Consider the following 13,461-nt stretch of genomic DNA (forward strand, 5'->3'; position numbering starts at 1 on the left):
GGCTCACTTGTATGATTTACAATGATGCCTGAACTGCCATGTCTCCATTAGAGATGGCAAAATTAAAGGCAGGGAAATGTAACTGACATGCTGATGAAGAGTTCTACATGGATCTATTAACTTCTTCTCTAAGGCCATGTAGTTTGTTCTTTAAACTTGCATTATTTCATGGTTGACAATTTTCTATTTTGTAAGCATAGGAAAACTTACCTTAGACCTATAACTTTATGATGATTTTTAGAATTATCCTTGGTGAAATGTGGTATTTGATGTTGCTACAAACAATAATGGGTAAAAAGAATTATCAAAAACTATCTTGGTGGAAGGAGTCTCCCTGGAATTTGAAGTGTATCCTCTTTTAGGGGCTGAACCACATCTTGATCTCATTACATTTTTTTCCCTCATCAGAGGCTCTCAGATGGCATTTTGTGGCAATAGTTTATTTGACCTGACCCAGAAGATTCTGGCCATTTGGAATGTGTTGTCATAAGCTATTAGTGATCCATCTATAAGAGTTGTGCTTCTAGGCTTACTATTTGGTTAAAGTGGGGGGGCGGGGGGGCAGGGAGAGAAACCAACAAAAAACTCAAAACTAAACACCTAGCTAAAAAATAAATGCAATTACCAAGTTTAATGACACAAATATTCTTGATAAGTAAATGTTGATACTTAGCTGAAAAAGCACCAAAAACAAGCAGTGACAGAAGGAGTTGAGGAAGAACTGACATCCCTGTTTTTCAAATAATTCTAAACATCTTGGACAATAATTACTGATTTCATGTGGAAGTCCTAGTGTTGCATGGAATTTGTTAGCTTAAGTTTTCATGTATTTCATGTTGGTGTCAGTTTTGTGCATATTTCTTCAACATGGACTTATAATGCACAAATTCAAATAATGTACAGGCTTCAAAACAGCCATTTATAAAGTGAAGGGCATCCACAGGCAAGGTTTAAAAATACTGATAATAAGGTTTGCATCTTTCTTCAAATTATTGTATATAGTGCATTAAACAGGAGAACAAGCAGTGTCAAGTGTCAAACTTGTCTACCTGGAGATAGGTTGAAGAGTTAAGTATTTAGACATACTTATCCTGTGAAATGAAGATAGAAGTCTGCCTTCAGGATTGGAGTTAATGTGATTTACAGTAATGATACTTAAGGATTATTAAGGTAGCAATCAAATGCCCAGCTAGTACTGAAGAAGTTTTTTGCTATGTGCTGGATGTAAAGAATAATATGGAAAGATTTTGCCTCTCAACAATTATAATGTAATTTAATCTTTACTTTTTTTCCCTTTGTTTCCTAGCATAAGGCGGCACCAGGAAAGGAGAGCTATTTTAACTCCCATTTTAACGGATTTCACCGTTCGAATAACTGCAGCTCCTGCCATTATTTTTACAAAAATTGATGCTGCAGAGAATTTACACCCAGAGGTTTGTACAAAGTGTCTACAGAAATAGCATAACTTTTAATGTATGTTAATATATTTTAATATATGTTTTACTATATTTTAATATATGAATAATCTTAATATTTTACCACTCTACCATGTGAAGTGTTCAGGTGTGTTTTCAAATTGCCAGCTGGGGAAAGGTCGCAAGCTGAAATGTTCTTTCTCTGCTGGAGAAAGAATTTTTGTATAGCATTTGGTATTAAAGGCAGTCCAGCCAGTGGTAGATAAGCCTATTTTCACTTCCAAAAATGGGAATCCTTTAATGATTTCCAGCAGTATTTTTTAAAAGTTTGTGATGAAAAGGTGTTGAGAAGAGGTGCAGTGTAACAAAACATTGTATTCACAAACTTCTCATAAAGAAACCTGAAAATGCTATCTGTAGACTATATGTAATAAGAAGGTTAAGCTGAGTTCCCTTAGCCACATTTCCAAGACCCTAAATTGCCACTAAGCATCCATTTCCCTACCTTTGCTGTGGGTTCTTCCAGGTACTGAGATTTAGCAGTCACTTTTGCTGGTGTGTTGTTCAGATAAGTCTGTGAAGCAGGTTACACACAAGAGGTATTGGCTGACATTTTGCCATTAGTTTGTAGCTCAAGTACATTTTATAAGGGGAAGATATCAGAAATTTTTTTTCAGCTCATAAGTATAATTTCTCTTAAAAACTACCTCCTGGGAAGAGCAAAATTGGAACAGGAGAGTAAAGGGTACTTAGAGGTGCATTGCAACATGCAGTGGGTGTATATCGTTGGAAAATAACAGCTAGTGGGAATAGAGAGAAGAAATCAACATTTCACTTTTTGTGTAAAGGGTCATCAGAAGGTTTGATGGAAAATTATTAAATGTAAAAAGGAAATAGAAAGCCCCAGTATGGCTAGGATGCATAGAAGTTATTCAAGTTTAAAAAAAAATAATCTGAGCTTTGTTAATGCTAATGTTCAAGAATTTCAGTGTTTTCTGTACATGTCTTCTTCTTGTTATCTATTCCCTGGATGACATTCCATCATGAAGGGAGGGGTCTAGTTTAGATTAAAGCTTGAGCACTGTGCAAACTTCTCATGAGAGAGCAGTTCTTCTCCCCTTCTGTCTGTTTTTCATCTCTATTGTTTGCCAGCAGTGGTGAAGATCTCTATTTGTGCTAGACAGCACCGATAAAACAGTGGCTATTCAGCTCGTGTTGCCAAGGTATTAAGAATGGCTTACAAGCAAAGAGAAATCAATCAGATTGGCTATCAGTGAGTTCCAACACCTGATTTCATTATAAATCAGGCAGAGTTTGTGTTTAAATAAAAAAATCAAAAAAGTATATCTTTTTCCTGGAAGGAAAGGAGAATTGGAATCATTGCCAAGGACACTCTGACAGCCCACTGATATTAGCAAGAGATGGAAACAAGGCCTTGTGTATGAGATGCTTTTCTTGCAAAATTTGCCTTAACAGTTCTGCTGTTGAAAGCCATGCAAAGAATATGCCATATCCTTTAGAAGCATGACTCACCAGTTTCTCCTAAAAAGACCACATTTATACTAGATATAATGTTATATATAATGTTAAGTATTGACTACAGCAGGGAACCACAGTATGCACAGTTATATAGAAGCTGAGAATTATTTTCCCAGTGGCTGTTACTTAGTATTTTCCTTTAATTTCACAGGAAATTTTGGTCTGTGGTCATTCTTTGGAAGTGAATATGACAACAAATTTGGACTTCTTCCTCAATGTGGCTCAAGTGCAACTTCTTCAGCAGCTGGTACAAGCTAATATGGTTGGACTGGAAGCTTCCAGTAGCACCACTGAGGTAGGTTTTTCCCTTGCTTGCAACTGGATTTTAAAAAGTCTCTCAAAGTACTGTAGCTCTGAGCAGGTGTTTGTACCATCTAGAAAAAATTGTATTGGTAAAAGAAATACATGGTTTTTGTTGTTTGTATGGTCAGTTTCAAATGCATTCTGATCTTGATTTAAGAATAGAAGGAGTGTTAAGAGTATTGTGAAGTAAATGCTGTTATTATAGTTGTTCTGCAACATCTTATGTACAAGGAGAATTATCTTATGTGATGGACAGAGGAGAATTATGTAAATGATGAAGGAAACAAATTTTTGAGATTATTTGCTGTTGAACTTTTCACAAATCTTGTGAGTTCTCATGCTACACTGTCCCCACTAAAGCTAGTAAACTATAAAATCTTCTCTGTGCCTAGTAACCACTACTCACATTCATTGTCTTAGGGGCTCAAGTCCCTAAAATTCAATCCACCTCTGAATATTTTCATACTTCTTTAGCAAGAATGTTGGTACATCATGAGGGATCCTGCATCTGAGCAGTTGGAATATTAGTGATTAGTGATCAGCAGCCATCTCTTGAATTTTGTCATTTTTTATTTTTGAGACTTGATACCTCGGTTTGTATTGAAAGCCAATCACTTGTCACAGACTGGTAAGTTTAAATTTCACACTTTGACACTTTTGGTCTAACACGAATAAAACACAACAAAACAAACAAACAAACAAAAATAGGAGAAGATAGGGAAAACTTTTGCCCTAAGAAAAACTGCATGAAAAAGTATGTATTTCTTATCTTCAGAACTTGGAATCTAGTCAGGCTGACAACATCTGTAAGATAGTAGGAGTTAATAATGACAAAGCACTCATTCCACTGGAATGGCTATTGGATCTATTGAGGTACCTTTGCAAATAAGAACAAGAGTTGGGGAAAGAGTTATGGAGCAAGACAGTCAAATATTCCAAGAATGGGTGACCTGGAGAAGATTTTCTCTTTCCTTTCCTGAATCTCACAGTTTCAGCATTGCACGTGAGTCTGGGTGAAAGCAAGGAATGCTCTAGAGCAGCCAAACTATTTACATTCCTCTCTCTTCACCCTGTCAAAACTGCAGAAGTTGTTTGTGCTAATCTAGGTATCACATCACCCCCCATTCCTTTATCATTTCCCAAGGATAGAGAGAAATAAAGGGCTTTGTTTCATTAACATTTGGAAATATGAAAGATGTAGAAAAGAAATGCAGTGTATTTTTCTTTTCCTTGGTTATTTTACAGACACAGGGCCTCTTTTGGAGATGAATACTGTAAATTATATACAGAAATATCTTCAATAAGTTATTTGTAGAGCACTCTTTCCCATTGTCAGTGGAATGGACAAAATCAGGAGATTTGAATAGATGCCAAGAATTTAAATTCTGAGTTGGCTAAGTGCTGTATGACTTACTTGGACTGTAAAAACTTAAAAGGAATTTGCTACAAAATTTCAGAAAGACTTTTCTGGACTACATGCTGACATATTTATTTACTCTTCTTTGGTAACTCCCTTGCATCACTGAGGTCTCCTGTAATGAAAAAGGGGATATTTCTGTCTGAAGGTGTTTGCCTTGTCTTTAATAACTACATAGCACTACCTCTGGATTTACTGTATTGGAAATATAAATCCAGTGGTTTGTTACTTTTTGTCCAGTTCTGCTTCAGTAATGTGTACCTCTGTGTGCCTAAGTGAAGCCACCTTACCCTCTAATATTTGCACATTTATTGTTATTCTTATTCTCTAGTCAGCAGAAAGAAACATAATGCACTGATTGTATGCTGCTGTTTTAATCTTGGTGAATGAAATCAGGAGCACATAGCTTTTCATACTTCACACCTGCATATTATTTCATTGCAAGAATCAAAGTATAATTTATGTTGAAGACACTTCTGGATACCGTTCCTTTACTCAAAAGAAGACTAATGTCCAAGCTAGATTAGGCTTTTCAGGATGTTGTTCAGTCAAATCTTTCTTTACCTCAGAGGAATGGCCATCTGAATAATTGTCCTGTGCTTAATTACCCTTGCTTTGGGATATTTTTTGTCTTTATATCCATTCAGAATTTTGCTTGATAAAACTTTCAGTCATTGCCTCTCAACATTTCACAATACCTTTCCAAGAACAGTCTGACTTAATCTTCATAGCCCTGCTTTAAGTAAATGGAAACAGTTACTAGATGCCCCACCATCATCCTTATCCTTCTTCTCTTTTTCTGAAAAAACCTAGCTCTCTCTCACCCTCTCCTTATAAATTCTGTGCTTTAACCTTTTAATCCTCTTGGTAATCCCCTGCCCATTCAAGTTTGTCAGTCTTCTGCTGTTGAGCTTAAAGCTAAAGACAGTGTTCAGGATGTTGACATGCAAGTATCCCATCATCTCACCTCTGATCCAGTGGCTGTGCTGCTGCTAATGCTTCCCAGTAAATGCTCAGGTCTCCCACTATACGGACAGTCTTATCACATGTTCAAGTGACCATGTGATCACTTGTTCAAAATCATCACATGTTCAAGTTGTTGGCCACCAGGACTCTTGGGTTCCTTTCTGCAAAGCTATTCTGTAGCAGTGACATCCAGCAAGTTTTTGATTTGGGATTTTACCATCTCACCATTTCACAGAATCATTTAGGATGGAGAAGACCTCTGAGATCATCAGGTCCAAGCTTTGACTGATCATCGCCTTGTCAGCTAGACCATGGCAATTGCCATGTCCAGTCCAGGACTCTGTGTTCACCTTTTTCCTTCATGAGGTTTCTGTTAAACCATTTCTCCATTTTGGCAATGTCCCACTGAATGGCAGCCCCTACCCCTCAGTGTTTCAACAGCTCCCCCCTGTTTGGTGACATCTGTCTTTGGGTAGGTTTTGTGTCATTGCCAAGATCTGTTATAAAGACATTAAACGTGATCAAACCATGGGGAATGTCAGTACCTGGAGTTTGGCTGTACTTTGGAACACTGAACATTACTTTCTGGTTTTAGTGGCTGTGGTTTTTTTCCCACTTCACAGTCCATCCATTCAGTTCACACTTGAGTGTTTGAATAAAAGTCAGCTGTGGAAAACTGCCTAACCTTGGACATCATTGCTAATGGCAAAGCACCTGTTATCTAGTAGTTGTCCTCAGAATCCATGATCTTATTGCAGGAGGCAATCAGATTGGGGTAAATCATGACAGTCATCAAAGTAGCAACCCCTTGTTTAATCTTTAAAGGAATGATTTCCAAATGGACAGTATTTGGTGGTTTACAGGGCAATGCTGTAAAGATTTGTGTAGACAAAATAAAAAAACAAAAAAGAAGTGATGATTTATGGGTAAATCTCTTTTTTCTTCAAGTGTTTTAATATTCTGTAAAAAGTTTCATGCCAGGTCTCCAGTGCTGTGTTTTTACTTATTATAAGACTTAGCTTTATACTGTTTTATAAATCTTTGATGTACAGTGGGCCTATTGTACTGACTTCTTCATAAGGTTTAGTCTATTATTGCAAAGAATATTGCTTTGATCTACTTGACAGCTTTAGAGTAAGGACACATATGTGGTGTTTGATAGATTACCTGAGGGGCAAAGAATGTTGCTGCCTTTTTGTAATTATTCACTTTTTCAAAATTAATATATGCCAAATTCTTAGAAGAAGAATATATAATGCCTACAGGTGGAGAACAGAAACAGAAGTTCTAGGAAATGAAATACAAATATAAGAGTGAGGTGCCATTAATGTCCTGATTTTGTTCAGTGATACATCTAATATTATAGGTAAAAAATCAATAAAAGGGCCACATTTCTTCCTTCTTAGAAGAATTTTTAATATTCTGGTAAAAGTATTTCCAGTATAAATGATAGCTAGTTTTACTGCTAAACAGTGAAAAAACAGGTGAATTTTCAAGGAGTTCATTTCTTCATCTGTCAAATCTATTTCCTGGTGTCCATCACTTACCACCTGGAGATTTTTGGCAAGACTTATTTGTCATACTATCATTTAGAAGCAGAAAACACAAGAACTCTGCTTTGAAAAAGAAATTAAATTCAAACCAACACACATCTTGGTCTGGTGCTGACCATGTAGGAATGCATGAGTAACATATCTAACTGCAAGTCAGCAAATGTTACACTCCTCAAAAATGGCTACTGAGGTCATTAGCAACTTTTATTTTCCAATAAGCTTGAGATTAAGGCTAGAGTTTTGGGAAAAAATATTGATGTATACAAAAATTTTTTCTTTAAATTTGTCCTAAAGATTGTTCCTGTCTGATAACTATACTGCAGGCATTGAATGCAAAGAACAGTTACTTTGTATCTTCCTTGAAAAACAGGAAGGTTTTTCAAGGAAGATACAAACTTAGAAATGCTTACTTTTTCTTCACAATATCTCTGTGAGGATTATGGCTCTAGATGAAGAGAAGATGATTGCTTTTAAAATTCAAGGCAACTTGAAACATCTGAAATGTTTTCCAGAGGATGTCCATTGAAAGCATTCGCTCACTTTCTTTTCCCTATGGTATATTTCTCCTTATCCCCTCCATCACAGAATCAATCACAGAATGGGTCAGGTTGGAAGGAGCCACAGTGGATTCTCCTGTCCAACCTCCCTGCTCAAGCAGGGTCCTCCAGAGCACATGGCACAGGATTGTGTGCAGACAGTTCTTGACTATCTCCAGTGAGGGAGACTCCACACCCTCTCTGGGCAGCCTGTTCCAGTGCTCAGTCACCCACAGCAAAGAAGTTCTTCCTCGTGTTCAGGTGGAATTTTCATGTGCAGCACTCTCTGCCCATTGCCTTTTGTCCTATTGCTCAGCAGCCCCAGGAAGAGCCTGACTCCATCCTCTTGACACCCTCCCTTTAGATACTGATAGACATTGATAAACTCCCATCTCAGTCATCTCCTCTAAAGTCATTCTCAAATAGGCCCAGCTCCTCAAGCCTTTTCCTCATAACTGAGGTCCCCCTCATCATCTTCATAGCATTCCATTGGACTCACTCCAGGAGCTCCACATCTCTCATGTACTGAGCCGCCCAGAACTGGACACAGCACTCCAAATGAGGCCTCACCAGAGCTGAGTAGAGGGGCAGGATCGCCTCCCTCAACCTGCTGGCAATGCTCTTTCTAATACACCATAAAAAACCTTTGGCAGTTTTGGCCACAAGGGCCATTTTGTTGTCCCTCAGATCCTTCTCCACAGAGCTGCTTCCCACCAGGTCAGCCCCCAGCCTGTGCTGGTGCTTGGGGTTATTCCTCCCCTGGTGCAGGACCCTGCATTCACCTTGGTTGAGTTTCAGATGGTTCTCTGCCCATCTCTCCAGCCTGCCCAGGTCCTTCTGAAGGGCTGCAGAGCTCTCTGGGGTATTGGTTACTCCTCCCAGCTTTGTGCAATCGGTGAACTTGCTGAGGAGGTATCTGCCCCATCATGCAAGTCAGAGATGAAAAGTTAAACAAGGCTGGATTCAGTACCAACCTTTGGGAGACACCACGAGTTAAAGGTCTCCAACTAGACCCTGTGCTACTGATTACAACCCTCTGAGATCTGCCATTCAGCCAGTGCTCACTTTGCCTCATCCCTATTTCTCAGGTTATGTAGTTTTGTTTGTTTATTTTCTGCTGGCCCAAATGCATGTTTCTGTAGGCTAAAATCCCTAGCTATCCTATACAGTCTGAAATTCAAATTGGTATCTAAGAAAAACAGCATAAGCTCTTTCTTGAAAGAATAGACAAAATCATCATCTTTTCCTTCAATCAGACTTACTCACAAGTTTTTAATTGTAGTGAGGAATGCAACTCATCTGCATTGTAGTGAGGAATGCAAACAATCAGTTTTTGAAAATATGGAAATATTTTCTCACAGCTTAACTAGAAATGTAAAAGTTGTTCCTGTTTTGGATTCCTCTCAGACCTCCCTCACCACTAACTGGCATTCTTTTATTTTTGCCTAAGCAATGAACAAACCTTCCGAAGTTCTTCACTGTGCTTGGTATTATACTTATGTGTTGCAAGCCAATAGAATACAGTAGGTCCTGCACAAATTCAATGCTTAGGAAGTTACTTTCCCCCACAAAATACATGAAAAAAAATCTTCTTGTTGAACTGCAGGAGCAGCTGAGCTGATGAAGTATGGACTCAGGTGTGCTGGCAAAACAGTCTCACAAAGAATGATCTGGGACTTGAAGTGTCTGATTGGAATTTTTCTTCATAGCTGATACATATGTCAAGCATAATTTGCAGTCAAAGCCAACAGGCAATGGGCACAAGCTGTCACTCACCTGGGGGAAGTGTTGAACCAAACAGGGAAAACCTGGTGTGGGCAGATCTTGTTTTCTTTCAGAAATTCCTGGCATGACCTGCTGGCTAATGTTTTCTGCTTTGTTAAAGCCTGCTTTTAGGTATTTGACCTTTGAGCACTCTTCCTAGGCTGCATGATTAGTAGCTGCAGCAGTGTTGGTCACCTTGGCAGATGATATTCTGCTTCTAGACCTGGCTCATGGCCAATCACTGAGTAAAACCCACCAGCAGGTGTGACATGTTCCATAGGGCAAACCCCTGTGTTCTGATAAATTGCAGCAACAACCCACCAGCTTCCTGAATAAATGATATTAATACTGGGGGGAAGAAAAAGTTGTTTCAACTTTGGCATTTTGTTCTTTTACCACAAAAATTATATTTGGAGCCTAACTACTTGTCTTGGTTTGGAAAGACAGGTGCCTGCTAAAGGAGACAGGAGCCTCCCCTGAAATGGAGAATGCAAACCCTCCCAACCCCTCCGAATTGCTATGAATTTTAAATTAAGGGGCTCTCAGGCAAAAAATATGGGAGCAGGAAATAACAGTTCTTTAATAGGGAAGGGAAAAAAATAAAAGGATAAAATAAAACAATGCAATATACTAGAACAACACTGACAGAGTCAGAACTCAACCTGACACCCTGTTGGTCAGGGTGTTGGTAGCAATCCAGTTGGAAAAGTGGCTGCAGTCCTCCTGGAGTGTCAGGTGTGGTTATGTTGGACCAGGGGGTCCTGTAGAAAAGGGTGTATTCGTCCTCCACAGATCTGTGGAAGTAGAAGCTGCTGTTCCTCTGGGGAATCCAGTGGAGAGAAGCTGTGCTGGTGTGTCAGAATCTCCAGATTATATCTGGGTAGGAATTCTTGGCTCCTCCCTCTGGGCGGAGCATCTCACAATGGGATGTTCTAGTTCTTATCAGCCATGCAGTGACATTAAATAGCCTGTTATCAGCAGATGTCCCCTGCCAGGGAGGAGTGATTATGATCACTCAGGGAGAGACATAAAGAGAATTGCCCACTTGACACCAGACAACTGCCATACAGATGGTAATAGAATACATCTTGCCTTGCAGTCTGGAGCACTATTATAAATATTGACTATTTCAAAGTGAGCAGCACGTTACTTTTGTTCATCTCAATAATGGGCAAAGCTGGGGGAAGTACAGCTCCTGTCTGCTCAGATAACCCAAACAAGAATAAGCAAATGATTGAGTGAGTAATAGACAATAGAGCATTAAAGGGAACTAATTAATAGCTGAGAAACATCCAAAAGAGAGAAGACATAGGAAAGTCATCTATGGCAGCTGATTCCTTCCTAGCTGGGCTAAATCTGACTGTGTCACATTTTGTCACATTAGACATACTGCAGTAATATTTGCAGAAGGTGTAAGTCATTCTCTATTGCTGCTGCTGAGGCTTAAAAAAGCTTTTCTGATAAGTTTTAAAGCTCTGTAATATGTTGGCTCAGATAGTCTGGAAGAGTATGCTGAAGAAGTATTTCTCTGTGCTTGCTTTAATTATGGTTCTTGGTTTTTTCCTCAAAGCATCCAATTGTATCTACTTTCAGAGAACAGGAGTCTACAAAGATCTTTGTTCTAACTCAGTAGGATTGTTATATTCTTTATTTCTGTTTATGGCAAACTCATCAACCTGTTGTTGCTGTAAGTTCATTGTAAGATAAAGAACATGATCAGTAGGATACATGTACAAAAGTGCTGTTACAATTGCATCACACATAAAATTTGAAGGAATGATAGCTAATAGAGTTTGTAGCATTTTCTTCTTGCTGATGATACTTTAGCAGAGCAAACTTTTGAATGATGAACAATTTAATTACACTTTAGTTAAGGCTATTAATTACTTGTATGAAAAATGAAAAAAAAATTGTTGAAAAGAAGCATAAATTTGTTTTCCATTTCTGTTTTGCATAGAAAAAAAACCAGTCAAAAAACCAGTAAAACAAGTTCCAGATAATACTACTTAGGAAGCCAGACAGTCAAAGTGTGAAATGGCAGATCCACATGTTGCACAGATGTTGTATTGACTGGATAGTATTCTTATGGAAAGCTTGTGTAATTGGAAGTATTTTTAGTATGTTGAAACTTTGAGAAGTTGGCATTCCCATTTGCCAGTTTCTTTTGAAGAAGCTGTTTATCTTTTGTCTTTTAGTTACTGAAATCTAAGGTAATCAGTGTTCAAGAGCCAAAACATTCTTGGTTTTTATATTTTATACAAATCAGTTGAATTTAGGTATGTCCTGATATCCTGAAATGTGTTGGCACATAAAAAAAGCTAATGCTGTGTAAAAATAACTTCCTGAGGGTTTCAGAACTTTTTTCATTATGCCTTTGGTATTTGTTGTAATGAGTGAAAAGAGAGCTAACGTAGTCTATGGTATTAGTACTGCCCCAGAAACAGTAGGTATAGAAAAATGAACCAATAAAATATTTCTCAGCAATTTTTTTTTTTTTTTTTTTTTTTTAGCTTGCACAATTCCTGGTCAGGTCTTGTGTACCTGCTCAGTTCTGCCCATGTTTTAGAGCTTTGTATCTTCATTCCAGGGAATAGCAGGTCCCACAGCATGTAGTACCATAACTTTGATGTCCTGGACTATGAGATGCTTTCTCATAGATCTTCACCACCTTAATTGAAGAATCACAGTTATTGCAACTGGAATTAATATGTTCAGTTTATTGATGAAATTGTTATCAACAATGTCATTACCTGGGATTTGTAGACTGCCTTTTTGCATGAATAGTTAATAACTGTAGCTTCCTTATTTTAATGATTGTACATTTCAAAGAGTAAGCTATTACAATGCTTCTAACTAGGTTACAAAATGTAAAGTTTCAGATACCAGAAATGAAGTAAAAAACTAAAGAGAAAGTAACAAGATTTGGATTATTTCAATTTGAAATACTTAGATTCTCAAGCAATTTGACAAGCGTTAGCTTAAAATTAGGCTTGATTATTCTCACTGTGTTGATTTCATGGATTTGGAAACAATGGAATATATCCAGAGAAGTGTTTTCACAGTTGAGAAAGATTGCAGGAAGCTGTAGTTTCTAAGCACATACCACAGCTAGATCCCCAAAGCAGCTCTAATTTGTGTCAGTTAGGAAATGTCTTATGCTTTCATTCCTGCACAGTGAGCACACTTCAAGTGTGCTTCAAATTGAGACTGTGCCTTGTACATCCCAAATGGATTTGTAAAAGAAAACAACTTCCATTACCTAAAAGCTCACAAAGTTTTGATAAGGAAGAATTGCATTTCATGCCAATCTGTATAATGTCCTTAGAATGTGAAAAGGAAAAATTAAGAAGTAGGGGACAAAGGAAAATTTGCTTTGCTGTAAAGATGTGACCTTTAGTTTCTCTCCTAGAATTACAGGGAAAAAAAAAAACCAATGTTCAAACTAACTGAGCAATGAAAATGGCTCTTTGAAGAGATCTTCATGCTTAGATACTGCAAATACAAAGATAGAGGGGAAAAGATGTTTATAGTCTCTCTTTGACGTAGACACTTAGGAGAATTTTTATCTTACAATGAAGAGTCTATTCAATAAGCATTTGGACTAATGTAGTTGGGCAAGATCAACAAACATGTTAAATAAGGTAGATATTAAACTGACACGGTAAAGAATTCTTAGTATAGTAAAACCAGACTTGAAATTACAGATTCAAAGTGTATTTCCTTTTTGCCAGGAAGAAACCAGGTTTTCCTGCTGATTTTTGATGTCCACAAGCACACAAGACTATGTGGGGGAAAAAAAAGGAAAGTTGTATCTGATAGCTGTTTAAGCACTTCATGACTCAAGGCCACTTTCTATGACATTTTCCTTTATGTTTTCTGTGACCACTTAAATTAAGGTGGTAAGATGTTCTTGCATATCAAGATTTCACATAAAATATAGCTGGGGAGGAATTTACCCAATACAATAA

The 13,461-nt window shown here is 37.8% G+C and overlaps 2 protein-coding genes across 8 annotated transcripts in view; one reads left to right on the plus strand and one right to left on the minus strand.

Moving 5' to 3' along the window:
* VPS13B (vacuolar protein sorting 13 homolog B) overlaps positions 1–13,461 on the plus strand; it is a 430,054-nt gene that overhangs the window by 284,082 nt on the left and 132,511 nt on the right. For all 7 annotated transcript variants that reach the window (XM_018912403.3, XM_030234395.2, XM_018912397.3 and 4 more), the window contains 2 exons: positions 1,307–1,433; positions 3,106–3,249. In XM_018912403.3, the coding sequence (XP_018767948.2) occupies positions 1,307–1,433; positions 3,106–3,249 (271 nt within the window). The remainder of the gene's footprint in view (positions 1–1,306; positions 1,434–3,105; positions 3,250–13,461) is intronic.
* PABPC1 (poly(A) binding protein cytoplasmic 1) overlaps positions 1–13,461 on the minus strand; it is a 688,709-nt gene that overhangs the window by 197,301 nt on the left and 477,947 nt on the right. The window lies entirely within an intron of this gene.

Source organism: Serinus canaria, chromosome 2 (genome assembly GCF_022539315.1).
Source record: "Serinus canaria isolate serCan28SL12 chromosome 2, serCan2020, whole genome shotgun sequence".
NCBI classification, from domain to species: domain Eukaryota; kingdom Metazoa; phylum Chordata; class Aves; order Passeriformes; family Fringillidae; genus Serinus; species Serinus canaria.